A 21,389-nucleotide genomic window follows, 5' to 3' on the forward strand; every position below is an offset into this window, starting at 1 on the left:
TCATCTCCGTTCTAAATGGCCTACCCCTTCTTCTTAAACTGTGGCCCCTGGTTCTGGACACATTTTGTGTCTGTCTCTGGAGGACATGGATAGGCGACGTTTTGGGCCAGGGCCTTCCTGCAGACTGATCGTGTCCGACCTTAATGTCGCAATTCCTTTTCTCCAGAGATGCTGCCTGACCCGCTGAGTTACAACCACCATTTTGTGTCGATCTTCGGTGTAATCTAGCAGCCATGTCCTCCACAACCGTGGACTTCTTCCAGCGCTTTGTGCTTTTGCCAGTGAAGAAAGCGAATGATATGTTAGCATTCAGTGAAGAAAGCGAATGGTATGTTAGCATTCAGCAAAGAAAGCGAATGGTATGTTAGCATTCAGTGAAGAAAGCGAATGGTATGTTAGCATTCATAGCAAGAGGATTTGAGTATAGGAGCAGGGAGGTTCTGCTGCAGTTGTACAGGGCCTTGGTGAGACCGCATCTGGAATATTGTGTACAGTTTTGATCTCCTAATCTGAGGAAAGACATTCTAGCCTTAGAGGGAGTATAGAGAAGGTTCACCAGCTTGATCCCTGGGATGGCAGGGCTTTCATATGAAGAAAGACTGGATAGACTAGGGTTATACTCGTTGGAATTTAGAATACTGAGGGGGGATCTTATTGAAACATATAAAATTCTTAAGGGGTTGGAGAGGCTAGATGCGGGAAGATTGTTCCCAATGTTGGGGAAGTCCAGAACCAGGGGTCACAGCTTAAGGATAAGGGGGAAGTCTTTTAGGACCGAGATGAGAAAACATTTCTTCACACAGAGTGGTGAGTCTGTGGAATTCTCTGCCACAGAATGTAGTTGAGGCCAGTTCATTGGCTATATTTAAGAGGGAGTTAGATGTGGCCCTTTTTGCTAAAGGGATCAGGGGGTATGGAGAGAAGGCAGATACAGGCTACTGAGCTGGATGATCAGCCATGATCATATTGAAGGGCCGGATGGCCTACTCCTGCACCTATTTTCTATGTTTTTTCTTAGTAAAACAAACGGAAAGTCAATAAACGGCTAGGACCCATCGCCCTGCATCAGAGTGTGGCACAAGCTGAAACAGGTGAAACACCTTCAGTTTAAATCCCATTTGGAATATTTTGGAGGACTAAGAACCAACAGAAGAGTGATCTATTGGTCACCATTGTCGAAAGATGACAAGAGGACTGCTGTGCCCATACATGGAGCAACACCGCCACCTGCTGGGAAATGAGGGGAGCACGTACGTGGCCATTGGGCTTGGTTTTAGATGGACTCGAAGTGCTGGAGTAACAGCAGGTCGGGCAGCATCTCTGGAGAGAGAGGACAGGTGATGTTTCATATCTAGCACTTTGTGTCCACCTTTGGTATATGCAGCATCTGCTGTTCTTTGTTTCTGCACGTTTGGTGTAAGGATAGTTAAGGATCCTTAAAGATAGTTAATGAGAGTCAACTACTCAATGGAACGCTAATGAACGTGTACACGCTGAGAACGTCGGAAGAGCGTTTGCAGTTTCCTTGCTTTGTCCCTTTCTCTCCTGCTCGTTCTCTCTCTCCACCCCACCCCCCACCCCACCCCCCCCACCCCATGTCAAAGCCACCTCTGAACAGGCTGGGAGTGGGTGACCATTTGAGCAAAACATTGGTACAATTGACCATCACTAATCTCACACCTCACCTCTCGTTTCCCTTTCCACTGAACCTAGTCTGAAGAAGGGTCTCGACCCGAAACGCCACCCATTCCCTCTCTCTGGGGGAGTCCAGAACCAGGGGCCACACAGTCTTAGAATAAAGGGGAGGCGATTTAAAACTGAGGTGAGAAGAAGCTTGTTCACCCAGAGAGACGTGAGTTTGTGGAATTCTCTGCCACAGAGGGCAGTGGAGGCCAAATCACTGGATGAATTTAAGAGAGAGTTAGATGGAGCTCTGGGGGCTAGTGGAATCAAGGGATATGGGGAGAAGGCAGGCATGTTTCCAGAGATGCTGCCTGTCTCACTGAGTCACCCCTGGAATTTTGTGAACAATCTCACACATACCATTCCTTTACTAATGATGATCCATTGAACAAATGCGCAGAGACACACATTTTATTCCACTCGACCCACACTGATATTTACAGTCTGAAGAAGGGTCTCAACCTGAAACGTCACCCATTCCTTCTCTCCCAAGATGCAGCCTGACCTGCTGAGTTACTCCAGCATTTTGTGAATAAATCTGATATTTACATTCTATTCCCGCCATCAGTAGGGTTTCACAACACGAAATTTGGGAATTAAATGCTACCGGTTCATCGCCAACCTGTTTTCCACAGAGGGCAGTGGAGGCCAAATCACTGGATGAATTTAAAGAGAGAGTTAGATGTGGCCCTTGTGGCTAAAGGGATCAGGGGGTATGGAGAGAAGGCAGGTACAGGTTACTGAGCTGGATGATCAGCCATGATCATATTGAATGGCGGTGCATACAGGCTTGAAGGGCCGAATGGCCTACTCCTGCACCTATTTTCTATGTTTCTATGTTTCTCTGAGCTCTAGGGGCAAGTGGAATCAATGGGGAGAAGTTGGGCACGTGTTACGGATTGTGGGTGATCAGCCACGATCACAATGAATGGCGGTGCCGGCTCGAAGGGCCGAATGGCCTCCTCCTGCACCTATTTTCTATGTTTCTATGTTTCTGCCCCTCAGCTCCGCTCCTGACGCCGGTCCCGGGTCCCGACCCATTTACTGTTTCGAGCAGGGAATGAAGCATATCTTCAGCCACTGATTTTCATCCCACGCAGCAAAGAAGGGGTACATTTTCCCCACGAATTTATTTCCGGTGAAGGTGTGCAGGCGGGACTTGGTGTCCGCGTCGTAAAATGAGACGGTCCCCGCATCGTAACTGAGGTAAACCCCCACCCTCCCGGGGATGGGACCGGCAGAGAGAGGGGTCTGGGGGGAATTGCTGGCGGAAACCTCCTCGCGGTATCTCTCGATGGTCCAGAACCCTTCCTCTGGTTTCAGGTCGACCCGTCCCTTCCTCTCCGCGGACTCCGCGGCGACCCCCAGCCCCCAGCGCCGGCTCCCCGCCACCTCCACCTCCCAGTAATGTCTCCCCGATGTGAATCCCTCCGATCCCAGCGCGCAGTGACACTCCGTAAACCTCTTCCTGTTGTTGCGGAGGCTTCTCCTGACCCCAGTCCGTCTCAGCTCCGTCAGACTCCCGGACACTTCCAGCTCCGGATGCGCGCTCTCCACGTCCAGGGTCACAGAGTCTGGGGGGAGAAAGCAGATAACTAGAGGGACAATGGCGTGTGAGGATCACGGTGATAGAGAGATCCTGGTGGGTTGCGACACTGAGGGACTGGAAATGGAATTCCTGACCGTCGGTCCAAGGGACCTCGGTCCGCCTTAACCAAGCTGATCTCCCGGTGGCTGAGCACTTCAACTCCCCCTCCCACTCCCAGTCTGACCTAGACAATAGACAATAGGTGCAGGAGGAGGCCATTCTGCCCTTCGGTGAAGAATTCAAGGCAGATGGAGCAAATTGTCTCCTCCGTCCAATTCTCATCTTGAGCTTTGGAAGCCATTTCGGCCACTTACTGGTTCGCGGCACTGCGACTGTCCACTAGGTGTGCTGCTGAGCTCAGGGGATTCACACCAGTTCATAGACAATAGACAATAGGTGCAGGAGGAGGCCATTCGGCCCTTCCAGCCAGCACCGCCATTCAATGTGATCATAGCTGATCATTCTCAATCAGTGCCCCGTTCCTGCCTTCTCCCCATACCCCCTGACTCCACTATCCTTAAGAGCTCTATCTAGCTCTCTCTTGAATGCATTCAGAGAATTGGCCTCCACTGCCTTCTGAGGCAGAGAATTCCACAGATTCACAACTCTCTGACTGAAAAAGTTTTTCCTCACCTCCGTTCTAAATGGCCTACCCCTTATTCTCAAACTGTGGCACCTGGTTCTGGACTCCCCCAACATTGGGAACATGTTTCCTGCTTCTAACGTGTCCAACCCCTTAATAATCTTATAGGTTTCGATAAGATCCCCTCTCATCCTTCTAAATTCAAGTGTATACAAGTCTAGTCGCTCCAGTCTTTCAACATATGACAGTCCAGCCATTCCGGGAATTAACCTCGTGAACCTACGCTGCACTCCCTCAATAGCAAGAATATCCTTCCTCAAATTTGGAGACCAAAACTGCACACAGTACTCCTGGTGCGGTCTCACTAGGGCCCTGTACAACTGCAGAAGGACCTCTTTGCTCCTATACTCAACTCCTCTTGTTATGTTTCTGTCATGGGCCTCCTCCAGTGCCATAGTGAGGCCCACCGGAAATTGGAGGAACAGCACCTCATATTTCGCTTGGGCAGCTTAGAGCCCAGCGGTATGAACATTGACTTCTCCAACTTTAGATAGTTCCTCTGTCCCTCTCTTCCCCTCCCCCTTCCCAGATCTCCCTCTATCTTCCTGTCTCCACCTATATCCTTCCTTTGTCCCGCCCCCCTGACATCAGTCTGAAGAAGGGTCTCGATCCGAAACGTCACCCATTCCTTCTCTCCTGAGATGCTGCCTGACCCGCTGAGTTACTCCAGCATTTTGTGAAATAAATACCTTCGATTTGTACCGGCATCTGCAGTTATTTTTTTACACTATCGGTCCCAGGGACCTCCAACTCATCGCGTATTTGAAATAAACAATCAGAACAACGGCAACATTGCCAGTATCCACAACTAGAGAATAAATACAAATTACCTTTGAGGAAAGATCCTTCATGAACCATGTGATTAAAACTGAGGTGAGAAGGAACTTTTTCACCCAGAGAGTTGTGAATTTGTGGAATTCTCTGCCACAGAGGGCAGTGGAGGCCAAATCACTGGATGGATTTAAGAGAGTTAGATAGAGCTCAAGGGGCTAGCAGAATCAAGGGATTATAGGGAGAAGGCAGGCACGGGTTATTGATTGTGGACGGTCAGCCATGATCACAATGAATGGCGGTGCTGGCTCGAAGGGCCGAATGGCCTCCTCCTGCACCTATTTTCTATGTTTCTATGTTTCATGGGGACCTTTAGATTAATAACTCACTGGAGAGCCCTTGTATTGTTCTTGCGCTGGGCAGGTGACTGCAAGTTCCAGTTTAATAGTTGGTAAGATTGGAATGCTGTTTTTGGGCTGGTTTTACTGAGTAAACTTTAGTTTTAAAGACACAGCATGGAGGCAGGCCCTTCAGCCCACCGAGTCCATACTGACCACCAACCCGCCATTCACAGTAGTTCTACGTAGTCACAAGGAAAACATGCAAATTCTACATGGAGTCATAGAGTGATACATTGTGGAAACATAGAAACATAGAAAATAGGTGCAGGAGGAGGCCATTTGGCCCTTCGAGCCTGAACCGCCATTCAATATGATCATGGCTGATCATCCAACTCAGTATCCCGTACCTGCCTTCTCTCCATACCCCCTGATCCCTTTAGCCACAAGGGCCACATCTAACTCCCTCTTAAATATAGCCAACAAACTGGCCTCAACTACCTTCTGTGGCAGAGAATTCCACAGATTCACCACTCTGTGTGAAAAAAAACGTTCTCATCTCGGTCCTAAAAGACTTCCCCCTTATCCTTAAACTGTGAACCCTTGTTCTGGACTTCCCCAACATCGGGAACAATCTTCCTGCATCTAGCCTGTCCAACCCCTTAAGAATTTTGCAAGTTTCTATAAGATCCCCCCTCAATCTTCTAAATTCCAGCGAGTACAAGCCGAGTCTATCCAGTCTTTCTTCATATGAAAGTCCTGCCATCCCAGGAATCAATCTGGTGAACCTTCTCTGTACTCCCTCTATGGCAAGAATGTCTTTCCTCAGATCAGGAGACCAAAACTGTATGCAATACTCCCGGTGTGGTCTCACCAATGCCCTGTACAACTGCAGCAGAACCTCCATGCTCCTATACTCAAATCCCCTCGCTATGAATGCCAACATACCATTCGCCCTTCAGCCCAACTTACCCACACCGGCCAACTTGTCCCAGCTCCACTAGCCCCACCTGCCTGCACTTGGTCCATATCCGTCCAAACCTGTCCTATCCATGTACCTGTCTAACTGTTTCTTAAACGTGGGAACAGTCCCAGCCTCAACTATGTCCTCTGGCAGCTTGTTCCATACACCCACCACATTTTGTATCCTTATTTGATATTTAGATTCCCAGCTTATCCAACCTCTAGGCAGTAAATCTATCAGGTACAACACTCTGCGGCTCTGTTAATAAAATACCACCTTGACCTTTAGAGGTCAACTTGTGAGAAATGTTTACCAGATTTAACAGTATCGATATATTCTCTCCACACTGCAAAAGGTAAAGTGCAGTTGAAATGTCCCAACGAGAGGCTGCTGCCCGCCACCGACACTTTCTGATCTATTTGGTCAAGGCTGCAGAAAAGTAAACAGTCAGTTAACAATTGATCGTAAACACTTGCCCAAGTGGTGTAAAGTTTCAGAGAAGAAATTGTCCTACCTTCTCTTCCGAGAGGTTTCCTCCTGAAATGAATACACCATAAAGATTAATTAAGGTTCATGAGGAACTGGAGATGCTGGTTTAAACCGAAGATGGACGCAAAAAAACTGGAGTAACTCAGTGGGACAGGCAGCGTCTCTGGAGAGCAGGAATGGGTGACGTTTCGGTTCGAGACCCGTCTTCAGACGGAAAGGGAAACGCAAGATACCGACAATGATATTGGGCGATACGGGAAAATGAAGAAAAGATATGCAAAAGAAAAGCAGCGCTGATAAAGGAAACAGGCCATCGTTAGCTGTTTGTTGGGTAAAAACGAGAAGCTGGTGTGACTTGGGTGGGGGAGGGATGTTGAGAGAGGGAATGCCGAGGTTACTTGAAGTTAGAGAAATCAATGTTAATACCGCCCAGAACTGAACACATAGGCTGCCCAAGCGAAATATGAGATGCTGTTCCTCCAATTTGCGTTTAGTCTCACTCTGACAATGGAGAAGGCCTAGTCAGTGAAAGGTCAGTGTGGGAATGGGAAGGAGAATTAAATTGTTTAGCAACCGGTTCAAATCAGTTGTACAGGGCCTTGGTGAGACCGCACCTGGAGTATTGTGTACAGTTTTGGTCTCCTAATCTGAGGGAAAATATTCTAGCCTTAGAGGGAATACAGAGAAGGTTCACCAGATTGATCCCTGGGATGGCAGGACTTTCATATGAAGAAAGACTGGATAGACTGGGCTTAAACTCGCTGGAATTTAGAAGACTGAGGGGGGACCTTATTGAAACATATAACATTCTTAAGGGGTTGGAGAGGCTAGATGCAGGAAGATTGTTCCCGATGTTGGGGAAGTCCAGAACCAGGGGTCACAGCTTAAGGATAAGGGGGAAGTCTTTTAGGACCGAGATGAGAACACATTTCTTCACACAGAGAGTGGCGAGTCTGTGGAATTCTCTGCCACAGAAGGTAGTTGAGGCCAGTTCATTGTCTATATTTAAGAGGTAGTTAGATGTGGCCCTTGTGGCTAAAGGGATCAGGGGGTATGGAGAGAAAGCAGGTACGGGATACTGAGCTGGATGATCAGCCATGATCATATTGAATGGCGGTGCGTACAGGCTTGAAGGGCCGAATGGCCTACTCCTGCACCTATTTTCTATGTTTCTATGTTTCTATGAGATCAGGTAGGTCCAGGTGGACTGAACGAAGGTGAATTAAATTGGTTCTCTCTGTCTCTGTCTCTGTTTCTCTTGTCTAGTTTTCGCGAGGGGCATTTGCTGTGATCGGTATGAGGAGGCTCGTGGCATGAGGCACAACAGCCAGAGAGTAAACAATCAGAACCTATTTCTCAAGGTGGAAATGTCAAAGACATTTTTAGATGAGGAGCACAGCTTTAACGTAAGAGGGGAACAGTTTAAAGTAGACTAGACTAAGTGGACCCGTTTGGCCCAAACCTCTCCTACATTGGTGCAGCACCCTCTCCTCCCTCCCCTCCACTCCCCCACCCCCCTCCCCCACCCCCTCCTCCCCCCTCCTCCCCCCTCCTCCCTCCAGCAGTACAGAAGATAGACACAAAAAGCTGGAGGAACTCAGCGGGACAGGCAGCATCTCCGGCGAGAAGGAATGGGTGACATTTCAGGCCTGAAGAAGGGTCTCGACCTGAAACGTCACCCATTTCTTCTCTGCGGAGAACTCTGCCTGTCCCGCTGAGTTACTCCAGCTTTTTGTGTCCATCTTCTGGACTGTTCTATGTCCTATGTAGAGGAGGCTTGGTGACATGAAACGGGACGCCCTGTTCGCAGCGAATGTTACTCAAGACAGACAGAAAGCGCTGGAGTAAATCGGCGGTGACGTTTCGGGCCGAGACCGTTCTTCAGACTGGGTGTCAGCGGAGAGGGAAATGCAGAGATAGGGAAGTGGAAGAGATCAAAAGAGAAGACTGGAGCGGCTGGGCTTGTATACACTAGCATTTAGAAGGATGAGAGGGGATCTTATCGAAACGTATAAGATTATTAAGGGTTTGGACAAGTTAGAGGCAGGAAACATGGTCCCAATGTTGGGGGAGTCCAGAACAAGGGGCCACAGTTTAAGAATAAGGGGTAGGCCATTTAGAACTGAGATGAGGAAAAACTTTTTCAGTCAGAGAGTTGTGAATCTGTGGAATTCTCTGCCTCAGAAGGCAGTGCAGGCCAATTCTCTGAATGCATTCAAGAGAGAGCTAGATAGAGCTGTTAAGGATAGCGGAGTCAGGGGGTATGGGGAGAAGGCAGGAACGGGGTACTGATTGAGAATGATCAGCCATGATCACATTGAATGGCGGTGCTGGCTCGAAGGGCCGAATGGCCTCCTCCTGCACCTATTGTCTATTGTCAGTTCAAGGAAAAGGTCACGTAGACCGACTGGCCCGCTGCAGACTGCAGGAGTACGTGCTGAGGGACGCACTGAAGCTCGGTGCAGCCAACGCCAAGGCCCTGTGGGGGAGGACCACAGTCTAGGGTCCTTCCGCTGCTGGACATGGGGGGGCAGGGTGTGGTGGAGAGAGACGCCCCTCAAAATAATGGAAGGGATTCCACGCTAGTGGGCCATGTGAGTGGCAAGGGTGGTGGGGGAATTTAATGTAATTGGTGTAATGAATGTATGTATTGAACGTATAGCCTCCGAGAATGTTGGATGCAGTTTTGTAAAGAACATGCATTGTATATATTTATTTCTCGAACTGAGGTGGGAAGGAACTTTTTCACCCAGACAGTTGTGAATTTGTGGAATTCTCTGCCACAGAGGGCAGTGGAGGCCAAATCACTGGATGGATTTAAGAGAGAATTAGATAGAGCTCCAGGGGCTCGTGGAATCAAGGGATATGGGGGGGAAGGCAGGCACGGGGTATTGATTGTGGACGATCAGCCATGATCACAATGAATGGCGGTGTTGGCACGATGGGCCGAATGGCCTCCTCCCGCACCTATTTTCTATGTTTCTGTGTTTCTATGAATAAAGTATATTTTGAATTTTGTTTTTAAATTGTGAGCTGGGAGAAAGTGACAGGGATTCAATGTAATCAGAAGGAGAGTCAGACTGGTCGGAGAAGTGGGAAGGGCGAGGAATGGAGGGAGAGGGAAAGCATGGGCTACCAACAAGAAGTGGAGTCTAGCCTAAATTACAAAACAAAAAAAAATCTGATCTGATTGAATTTGAACAATAAATCTTAATTTTGCAACGTGCCTCTTTAATTACAAAAAAAGTAATTTGGATTTGAGAGATTGCACTTATTTCACTCACCATAAGAGACGGCACTCACACCATGTAGCTCTACCTGGACTGCAATATGACCTAGCCATACAGTGATACATCGTGGAAACAGTATGTATACTGTTGGATACATGGGACCCAACTTGCCCCACAGTTGGCCCAACTTGCCCCACACCAGCCAACATGTCCCAGCTCCACTAGTCCCACCTGCCTGTGCTTGGTCTACCTCCCTCCAAACCTGTCCTATCCATGTACCTGTCTAACTGTTTCTTAAACATTGTGATAATCCCAGCCTCAACTACATCCTCTGGCAGTTTGTTCCATACACCCACCACCCTTTGTGTGAAAAAGTTAACCCCTCAGATTCCTATTAAATGTTTTCCCATTCACATTAAACTTATGTCCTCTGGTCCTTGATTCCCCTACTCTGCGCAAGAGACTCTGTGCATCTACCCGACCTATTCCTCTCATGACAAAAGGCAATAGACAATAGGTGCAGTAGTAAGCCATTTGGCCCTTCGAGCCAGCACCGCCATTCAATGTGATCATGGCTGATCATTCACAATCAGTACCCCGTTCCTGCCTTCTCCCCATACCCCCTGATTCTGCTATCTTTAAGAGCTCTATCTACCCTTTATTCTTAACTGTGGCCCCTGGTTCTGGACTCCCCCAACATTGGGAACATGTTTCCTGCCTTTAACGTGTCCAATCCCTTAATAATCTTACATGTTTCAAGAAGATCCCCTCTCATCCTTCCAAATTCCAGTGTATACAAGCCTACATGTATAGGCATGATAAATGATTTTGTACATGATTTTGTACACCCCAATAAGATCACCCCTCATCCTCCTGCGGTCCAAGGAAGAGTCCCGGCCTACTCAACCTCTCCCTATAGCTCACACCCTCTAGTCTCAGCAACATCCTCGTAAATCTTCAGGAAGATGGCATAATGCCAAGAAGATAGGTTCAAAATCAAAATAAACTCCTCTTCGGGACAGAATTAAAAAATAGGTAGGGTTCAGAAAGGAACTCAGATAGTAAAGATTTAATAGGAACCTAAGGGACAACTTTTTCCCAGAGAGGCCCCTGGGTCAATGGAACGAGTTGACCGAGGAGCTCGTTGAGGCAGGTACTATCACAACATTTCAAATACATTTGGACACTCACCTTCAGGAAGATAGCACCATCTTTCTGCTTCAACTGTTTTTCCAGATTTGCCAGTTTCCCTTGAATGAATGTCAACTTATCTTGAATGTATTTAAGATTTCTTTCCATTATGCTCACGAATTTTTTCTCTTCTTCCTTGAGGCTTTTGACTAAGCGCTGTTTTTTTCTTGGCGAGAATCTTGTGCACTTCAGCGAATTCTGACGCCACGCGAGTTTGCAGGTCGCGCGATTGTTTCTTTTAAGTGAAGAAACAAGAGATAAGAGAGTTTTATTGTCATCCACCCCTGATACTGAAGGACAAAATTCTTACTTGCTGCAGCACAACAGAAATGTAAACATAATGCTCTGTAAACACCATAATCTATATACTAAAACTCTCATTTGTTTGTTTGTTTGTTCCTGAACTACAGCCAAAACGGTACACGATAGCAATTTTAGGCCCACCTTACTCACCGTCGTCCCTTTGGTGCCAATGGAAGAGGTTTCATTGAAATCGGTGTTATATTTTTTAAGTTATTCACGTTTAAATGTTTAAATCTATCTCCTAGGGAGGGAGGGGGAGGCAGGGAGGGAGGGGGGAGGGGGGTTGGAGGGAGGGGGAGGGGATGGAGAGGGGGTGGAGGGAGTGGGAGGAGGGGATTGGAGGGAGGGAGGATAAGGGGGTTGAGGGGGTGGAGTGGGGGGGGGTAAGAGGGGAGGGGAAGGGGGAGGGGAGGGCAGGGGTGAGGGGAGAGGGAGGGAGAGGGGAGGAGGAAGGGAGGGGGAGGGCAGGGGTGAGGGGAGGGGGAGGAGGGAGGGAGAGGGGAGGAGGCGGGGAGGGGGGAAGGGGTGGAGGGGGAGGGGGAAGGGGTGGAGGGGGAGGGGAGGAGGGAAGGGGAGAGGGGAAGGGGATGGGGATGGGGAGGTAGAGGGGGGTGGAGGGGTGGAGGGGGAGGGGAGGGGGGAAGGGGAGAGGGGTAGGGGAGGGGGGAAGGGGAGCGGGAAGGGGATGGGGAGGGAGAGGGGGAGTGGAGGGATGGAGGGGAGGGGGGGAAGGGGAGAGGGGAGTGGGGAGGAGAGGGTGCATCACAAATGCAGGAGAGGTTTGGGCCCACTTGGTCTAGTAAACAACTAAAAGTTAAGTGTATCTAAAAACACACAAATAATAGTGCAGAGATAAAAATTATGCCCTAGTCTGTGTAGTTCGGAGCTTATTTGTAGGTTGTCGCCTTTATTAGCCTGATGGTTGTAGGGAATAAGCTACTGAACCTGGATGTTACAATTTTCAGACTCCTATATTTTGAATATTAATATTTCAGTGTGACGAAGCGAGACTAATCGCGAGCCCAGAAGATCACCAGAAAGTGTTATGTTTTACCTTAATCTTACTAACCCTCTGTTTCTGCTGCAGTTCCATTTCCTGGAATTCTGATATCTTCTTGGAGAGAGAGATGTAGGAGGATTTCATCTGATCCTGGGATTGGGAGAATAGGATCTCGTGAGTCACAGAGTGATACAGTGTGGAACCAGGCCCTTCGGCCCAACTTGCCCACACCGGCCAACATGCTCCATCTACACCAGTCCCACCTACGTGCGTTTGGCCCATATCCATCTAAGCCTCTCCTGTCCACCGTTCAAAAGAGAGTTAGTTAGAGCTTTCAAAAGAGTTAGATCGGGCTAACGGAATCAAGGGGTATGGGGAGAAGGCAGGAACGGGGTATAGATTGTGGGTGATCAGCCATGATATCATTGAGTGGCGGTGCTGGCTGGAAGGGCCGGATGGCCTACTCCTGCACCTATTGTCTATGTATCTATATATATATCCATGTATCTGTCCAATTGCTTCTTAAATGTTGCGATAGTCCCAGCCTCAACCTCCTCCTCCGGCAGGTCGTTCCATACACCAACCGCCCTTTGTGTGAAAAAGCTATCCCTCAGATTCCCATAGAATCATTCCCCCTTCACCTTAATTCTCTGTCCTCTGGTTCTCGACCAACCCCCCCCCCCCCACCCACCCCTACTCTGGGCAAGAAGCTCTGTGCATCTACCCGATCTATTCCTCTAATGGTTTTGTACACCTCGAGAAGATCATCCCTCGTCCTCCGGCGCTCCAGGGAATAGAGACCCAGCCTCTCCATCCTCTCCCAAAAGTTCAGAGGTCCCTGGAGTCCTGAAGCCGTGTACCTTGTAGATTTCCCCAACTCCCAATTCCTCCGTCTACACCGCATCTGCGCCCGGGATGAGGTGTTTCACACTAGGGCTTCAGAGATGTCCTCATTCTTCAGGAAACGGGGCTTCCCCTCCTCCATTATAGATGAGGCTCTCACTAGGGTCTCTTCTACATCCCGCAGCTCCGCTCTTGTTCCCTCTCCCCCCACTCGCAACAAGGACAGAATCCCCCTCGTTCTCACCTTCCACCCCACCAGCCAGCGGATCCAACAAATCATCCGCCAACATTTCCGTCACCTCCAACGGGACCCCACCACTGGCCATATCTTCCCATCACCTCCCCTTTCTGCGTTCCGCAGAGACCGTTCCCTCCGTAACTCCCTGGTCCACTCGTCCCTTCCTACGCAAACCACCCCATCCCCGGGCACTTTCCCCTGCAACCGCACGAGATGCAACACCTGTCCCTTTACCTCCCCCCTCAACTCCATCCAAGGACCCAAACAGTCTTTCCAGGTGAGACAAAGGTTCACCTGCACCTCCTCCAACCTCATCTTTTGCATCCGCTGCTCTAGATGTCAACTTATTTACATCGGTGAAACCAAGCGCAGGCTCGGCGATCGCTTCGCTCAACACCTGCGCTCGGTCCGCGTTGGCCAAACTGATCTCCCGGTGGCCGAGCACTTCAACTCCCCCTCCCATTCCCAGTCTGACCTTTCTGTCATGGGCCTCCTCCAGTGCCATAGTGAGGCCCACCGCAAATTGGAGGAACAGCACCTCATATTTCACCTGGGCAGCTTGCAGCCCAGTGGTCTGAACATTGACTTCTCCAACTTTAGATAGTTCCTCTGTCCCTCTCTTCCCCTCCTCCTTCCCAGATCTCCCTCTATCTTCCTGTCTCCACCTAAATCCTTCCTTTGTCCCACCCCCCTGACATCAGTCTGAAGAAGGGTCTCGACCCGAAACGTCACCCATTCCTTCTCCAACTTTAGATATTTCCTCTGTCCCTCTCTTCCCCTCCTCCTTCCCAGATCTCCCACTGCCGTCCTGTCTCCACCTATATCCTTCCTTTGTCGTCGTCCCCCCCCCCCCCCTGACATCAGTCTCGACCTGAAACGTCGCCCATTCCCTCTCTCCAGAGATGCTGCCTGACCCGCTGAGTTACTCCAGCATTTTGTGAACAAATACCTTGTAGATTTCGACGGCTTCCTTAATCGGCATGCAGTTGTGGGACTTGTGTTCCCGGGCGTCCCGACAAATCAGGCAGATCAGTCTCTTGTCGGTGTCGCAAAACAGCTTCAGCTCTTCCTGGTGTTCCTCGCAGAGGAGTTTGCCGTCCGTCTCCCTCCGGCTCTGCCTTGATCTCTGAGCTTTCTCGGCCAGGCTGGCCAGGGCCCAGTTGGTCGCGGAAGGGATCCCCGGAAATTCGAGCCTGCACTCCGGGCAGGAGTTCACATTCGTCGTTTCCCAGCACCGGGTGATGCAGTGGCGACAGTAGTTGTGGCCGCACTCCAGTGAAACCGGGTCGGTGAAGAATTCAAGGCAGATGGAGCAAATTGTCTCCTCCGTCCAATTCTCATCTTGAGCTTTGGAAGCCATTTCGGCTACTTCCTGGTTCGCGGCGTTGCGACTGTCCAATAGGCGCGCTGCTGAGCTCAGGGGATTCACACCACTACATAGACAATAGACAATAGACAATAGACACTAGACAATAGACAATAGACAATAGACACTAGACACTAGACAATAGACAATAGACACTAGACAATAGACAATAGACAATAGACACTAGACAATAGACAATAGACAATAGACACTAGACAATAGACAATAGACAATAGACACTAGACACTAGACAATAGACACTAGACAATAGACACTAGACAATAGACAATAGACACTAGACAATAGACACTAGACAATAGACAATAGACAATAGACAATAGACAATAGACAATAGACACTAGACAATAGACACTAGACACTAGACACTAGACACTAGACAATAGACAATAGACACTAGACACTAGACAATAGACACTAGACACTAGACACTAGACACTAGACAATAGACACTAGACAATAGACAATAGACAATAGACAATAGACACTAGACACTAGACACTAGACAATAGACACTAGACACTAGACAATAGACACTAGACACTAGACAATAGACAATAGACACTAGACAATAGACACTAGACAATAGACACTAGACAATAGACAATAGACACTAGACAATAGACACTAGACAATAGACAATAGACACTAGACAATAGACACTAGACACTAGACACTAGACAATAGACAATAGACACTAGACACTAGACAATAGACACTAGACAATAGACACTAGACAATAGACACTAGACAATAGACACTAGACAATAGACACTAGACAATAGACACTAGACAATAGACAATAGACAATAGACAATAGACACTAGACAATAGACACTAGACAATAGACAATAGACACTAGACACTAGACAATAGACAATAGACACTAGACAATAGACACTAGACAATAGACACTAGACAATAGACACTAGACAATAGACACTAGACAATAGACAATAGACACTAGACAATAGACACTAGACAATAGACACTAGACAATAGACAATAGACAATAGACAATAGACACTAGACACTAGACAATAGACAATAGACAATAGACACTAGACACTAGACAATAGACACTAGACAATAGACAATAGACAATAGACAATAGACACTAGACAATAGACACTAGACAATAGACACTAGACAATAGACAATAGACAATAGACAATAGACACTAGACAATAGACACTAGACAATAGACAATAGACACTAGACAATAGACACTAGACACTAGACAATAGACAATAGACACTAGACAATAGACAATAGACACTAGACACTAGACAATAGACACTAGACAATAGACACTAGACAATAGACAATAGACACTAGACACTAGACACTAGACACTAGACACTAGACAATAGACACTAGACACTAGACACTAGACAATAGACAATAGACAATAGACAATAGACAATAGACAATAGACAATAGACAATAGACAATAGACACTAGACAATAGACAATAGACAATAGACAATAGACACTAGACAATAGACAATAGACAATAGACAATAGACAATAGACAATACAATAGACACTAGACAATAGACAATAGACAATAGACACTAGACAATAGACAATAGACAATAGACAATAGACAATAGACAATAGACAATAGACAATAAACAATAGGTGCAGGAGGAGGCCATTCGGCCCTTCCAGCCAGCACCGCCATTCATGTGATCATGGCTGATCATTCTCAATCAGTACCCCGTTCCTGCGTTCTCCCCATACCCCCCTGACTCCGCTATCCTTAATAATAATAATAATAATAATAATAATAATGCATTACATTTATATAGCGCTTTTCAAACACTCAAAGACGCTTTACAGGGATTTCTAGAACATAGAGAATTGAATAAATAGATAAATAAGTAAACGTACAGAAAAAGGAGACAGAAGGTGAGGTGACCTTCAGTGGTTGAAGGCAGTGCTGAACAGGTGAGACTTCAGTGATGTTTTGAATGTGGTGAGTGAGGAGGAGTCTCTGACGGTTTGGGGTAGTGAGTTCCAGAGGGTGGAGCAGCGATGGAGAAAGCCCTGTCCCCCCAGGATCTGAGTTTGGTCCGATGGGGGGGGGGACAGGAGATTGGCAGCAGCAGAGTGGAGGGTGCAGGTGGGAGTGTGCCTGTGGAGGAGGTCAGTCAGGTAGGATGGGGCCAGGTTATGGAGGGCTTTGTAGGTCATGAGGAGGATTTTGTACTGGATTCTCTGGGGGATGGGGAGCCAGTGGAGTTTGTAAAGGACGGGGGTGATATGGTCACGGATCGGGGAGTGGGTGAGTAGACGGGCAGCGGAGTTTTGAATGTATTGAAGTATTGCAGCGGAAAGGCCGGAGAGAGGTGGTGTCTACGGACAGGAGCAGTGAGAGTGGCTGAGAGCCTGGGTCTCGGACGGACATTTCCCACTGTGTGGAGGGCTGGCAAAGTGGCCGGGGGAGTTGCGTTCACGTAGATGGAATTATTCGACTCTGTTTGAGTTTAGCTTATTGTCACGTGTACCGAGGTACAATGAAAAACTTTTGTTACGTCCTATCCAGTCAGCCTAAAAACATTACAATCAAGCCATTTACAGTGTGCAGATAAACGATAAAGGGAATAATGTGGAGAAAAAAAATCCAAAAGTTAAACCCTTGTTAGGCTGATCGAACGTTGTTCCTCATTGTTTTCAAATGGCTATTGAGGGTGTGCAGCGTAGGTTTACTAGGTTAATTCCCGGAATGGCGGGACTGTCATATGTTGAAAGACTGGAGCGACTAGGCTTGTATACACTGGAATTTAGAAGGATAAGAGGGGATCTTATCGAAACATATAAGATTATTAAAGGGTATAAGAAAATAACTGCAGATGCTGGTACAAATCGATTTATTCACAAAATGCTGCAGTAACTCAGCAGGTCAGGCAGCATCTCGGGAGGGTTGGACACGTTAGAGGCAGGAAACATGTTCCCAATGTTGGGGGAGTCCAGAACCAGGGGCCCACTTCAGTTTAAGAATAAGGGGTAGGCCAATTAGAACGGAGACGACAAAAAACTTTTTCAGTCAGAGAGTTGTGAATCTGTGGAATTCTCTGCCTCAGAAGGCAGTGGAGGCCAGTTCTCTGAATGCATTCAAAAGAGATTGATCAGCAGCGTCTGTTCAGTCCCCACCTGCCCCCCACCCCCCTCAGCAGCTTGACCCCCGTGTCCCCTTTTTTTAATATCTAAAAATACTTTATTCAAGTAATAAATATCGCTTACAAAACATCTTCTTTTTTAACAAACCCATCCGACTTTTCCGGAGGTTACACATTCGATACAGGCATTCACTTCCAAATTTACAGACATTTACATACATTTACAGACATTTACCCAGTATCCCTTATATGGAGGGGCGTCTCCACCACACCCTGCCCCCCATGTCCAGCAGCGGAAGGACACAGACTGTGGCCCTCCCCCACAGGGCCTTGGCGTTGGCTGCACCGAGCCTCAGTGCGTCCCTCAGCACGTACTCCTGCAGTCTGCAGCGGGCCAGTCAGCAACATTCCCCGACGGACATCTTGCTCCGATGGGAGGCCAACAAAGCTCGGGCAGACCAAAGAGCGTCTTTCACCGAGTTGATGACCTTCCAGCAGCACTCGATGTCGGTCTCCGAATGCGTCCCTGGGAACAGTCCGTAGATCACAGAGTCCTCTGTGACGGTGCTGCTCGGAATGAATCGTGACAGGGACCCCTGCAGACCTCTCCAGACTCTCTTTGCAAATCCACACTCTGATTTCACAGGTTAATTCCCGGAATGGCAGGACTGTCATATGTTGAAAGACTGGAGCGACTAGGCTTGTAAACACTGGAATTTAGAAGGATGAGAGGGGATCTTATCGAAACGTATAAGATTATTAAGGGGTTGTTCACGTTAGAGGCAGGAAACATGTTCCCAATGTTGGGGGATTCCAGAACCAGGGGCCCCACTTCAGTTTAAGAATAAGGGGTAGGCCATTTAGAACGCAGACGAGAAAAAACTTTTTCAGTCAGAAAGCTGTAAATCTGTGAAATTCTCTGCCTCAGAAGGCAGTGGAGGCCAATTCTCTGAATGCATTCAAGGGAGAGCTAGATAGAGCTCTTAAGGATAGCGGAGTCAGGGGGTATGGGGAGAGGGCAGGAACGGGGTACTGATTGAGAATGATCAGCCATGATCACATTGATTGGCGGTGCTGGCTCGTAAGGGGTAGGCCATTTAGAACGCAGACGAGGAAAAACTTTTTCAGTCAGAAAGTTGTGAATCTGTGAAATTCTCTGCCTCAGAAGGCAGTGGAGGCCAATTCTCTGAGTGCATTCAAGAGAGATTGATCAGCAGCGCCTGTTCAGTCCCCACCTGCCCCCCACCGCCCTCTGCAGCTTGACCCCCGTGTCCCATGTCTTTTTTTTCCCAAAGTATGGAAAGTATGCTGAAAATTCGTCGCTCTGTCCCTGCCAACCTCTCCCATTACACTTCCAAGTCAGTACGACCCAAAACTTTGATTTTTTTTGTGCACTTGATTGCCGAAAATAGGGCAAAGGACATTTTTTTGCGCCTTTCATTCCTCGCTTTACCTCACTTTCTGATCTTTTTCACAATTTGCCCCCTTTTCCTGGCTGCTCGCCTCATTTGCATTTCTTCCTGAAAAGGAAGCAGCCTTTGCCCGGATTGCTGCCGGCTTGCAGTTACTGAGCATCGCCACTGAGTGCCGTCTTGCTCCACCGCCGATGTCCCTTTACCTCCCCCCTCCCCCCTCCCCCCTCAACTCCATCCAAGGACCCAAACAGTCTTTCCAGGTGAGACAAAGGTTCACCTGCACCCCCCTCCAACCTCATCTATAGCATCCGCTGCTCTAGATGTGAACTTCTGTACATCGGCGAGACCAAACGCAGGCTCGGCGATCGTTTCGCTCAACACCTTCGCTCAGTCCGCCATAACCGACCTGAGCACTTCAACTCCCCCTCCCACTCCCAGTCTGACCTTTCTGTCATGGGTCTCCTCCAGTGCCACAGTGAGTCCCACCGGAAATTGGAGCAACAGCACCTCATATTTCGCCTGGGCAGCTTGCAGCCCAGCGGTATGAACATTGACTTCTCCAACTTTAGATTGTTCCTCTGTCCCTCTCTTCCCCTCCCCCTTCCCAGATCTCCCACTGTCTTCCTGTCTCCAGCTATATCCTTCCTTTGTCCCGCCCCCCCTGACATCAGTCTGAAGAAGGGTCTCGACCCGAAACGTCACCCATTCAATAGACAATAGACAATAGACAATAGGTGCAGGAGTAGGCCATTCAGCCCTTCGAGCCAGCACCGCCATTCAATGCGATCATGGCTGATCACTATCAATCAGTACCCCGTTCCTGCCTTCTCCCCATACCCCCTCACTCCGCTATCCTTAAGAGCTCTATCCAGCTCTCTCTTGAAAGCATCCAACGAACTGGCCTCCACTGCCTTCTGAGGCAGAGAATTCCACACCTTCACCACCCTCTGACTGAAAAAGTTCTTCCTCATCTCCGTTCTAAATGGCCTACCCCTTATTCTCAAACTGTGGCCCCTTGTTCTGGACTCCCCCAACATTGGGAACATGTTATCTGCCTCTAATGTGTCCAATCCCCTAATTATCTTATATGTTTCAATAAGATCCCCCCTCATCCTTCTAAATTCCAGTGTATACAAGCCCAATCGCTCCAGCCTTTCAACATACGACAGTCCCGCCATTCCGGGAATTAATCTAGTGAACCTACGCTGCACGCCCTCCATAGCAAGAATATCCTTCCTCAAATTTGGAGACCAAAACTGCACACAGTACTCCAGGTGCGGTCTCACCAGGGCCCGGTACAACTGTAGAAGGACCTCTTTGCTCCTATACTCAACTCCTCTTGTTACGAAGGCCAACATTCCATTGGCTTTCTTCACTGCCTGCTGAACCTGCATGCTTCCTTTCATTGACTGATGCACTAGGACACCCAGATCTCGTTGAACTCCCCCTCCTCCTAACTTGACACCATTCAGATAATAATCTGCCTTTCTATTCTTACTTCCAAAGTGAATAACCTCACACTTATCTACATTAAACTGCATCTGCCATGTATCCGCCCACTCACACAACCTGTCCAAGTCACCCTGCAGCCTTATTGCATCTTCCTCACAATTCACACTACCCCCCAACTTAGTATCATCTGCAAATTTGCTAATGGTACTTTTAATCCCTTCGTCTAAGTCATTAATGTATATCGTAAATAGCTGGGGTCCCAGCACCGAACCTTGCGGTACCCCACTGGTCACTGCCTGCCATTCCGAAAGGGACCCATTTATCCCCACTCTTTGCTTTCTGTCTGTTAACCAATTTTCTATCCATGTCAGTACCCTACCCCCATTCCCTCTCTCCTGAGATGCTGCCTGACCTGCTGGGTTACTCCAGCATTTTGTGATACCTTCGACTTGTACCAGCATCTGCAGCTATTTTCCTGCACAGCTGAGTTACTCCAGCATTTTGCACCTAACGTCGGTAAATGAAAGAGTAAGAAAATAACTCAGCTCATCAGCCATTCTTGTACTCTTACATGGGTATGACCGCACATAAAAAATCCCCCCCCCTCCTTCCCAACCTCAGCCTCACGGACCTTAGAGTACCCCTAGTTCCTAAAACCCATTTTGGACAGGCAGCATCTCTGGAGAGAAGGAATAGGCGACGTTTCGGGTTGAGACCCCTCTTCAGACTGAG

The 21,389-nt window shown here is 48.3% G+C and overlaps 1 protein-coding gene and 1 pseudogene across 2 annotated transcripts in view; both read right to left on the minus strand.

Annotated features, from left to right (window-relative positions):
• LOC144602816 (uncharacterized) overlaps window positions 1–21,389 on the minus strand; it is a 74,958-nt pseudogene that overhangs the window by 17,559 nt on the left and 36,010 nt on the right. The gene's annotated exons all lie outside the window — the stretch shown is intronic.
• On the minus strand, window positions 1,687–14,641 carry LOC144603096 (zinc-binding protein A33-like). The gene is given in 7 exon segments (XM_078416236.1): window positions 1,687–3,257; window positions 6,301–6,416; window positions 6,502–6,524; window positions 10,898–11,062; window positions 11,064–11,132; window positions 12,255–12,350; window positions 14,231–14,641. Coding segments are annotated over 7 exon segments (1,413 nt in total). The 3' UTR covers window positions 1,687–2,724.

This window comes from Rhinoraja longicauda, chromosome 19 (genome assembly GCF_053455715.1).
Source record: "Rhinoraja longicauda isolate Sanriku21f chromosome 19, sRhiLon1.1, whole genome shotgun sequence".
In the NCBI taxonomy this organism is placed as follows: domain Eukaryota; kingdom Metazoa; phylum Chordata; class Chondrichthyes; order Rajiformes; family Arhynchobatidae; genus Rhinoraja; species Rhinoraja longicauda.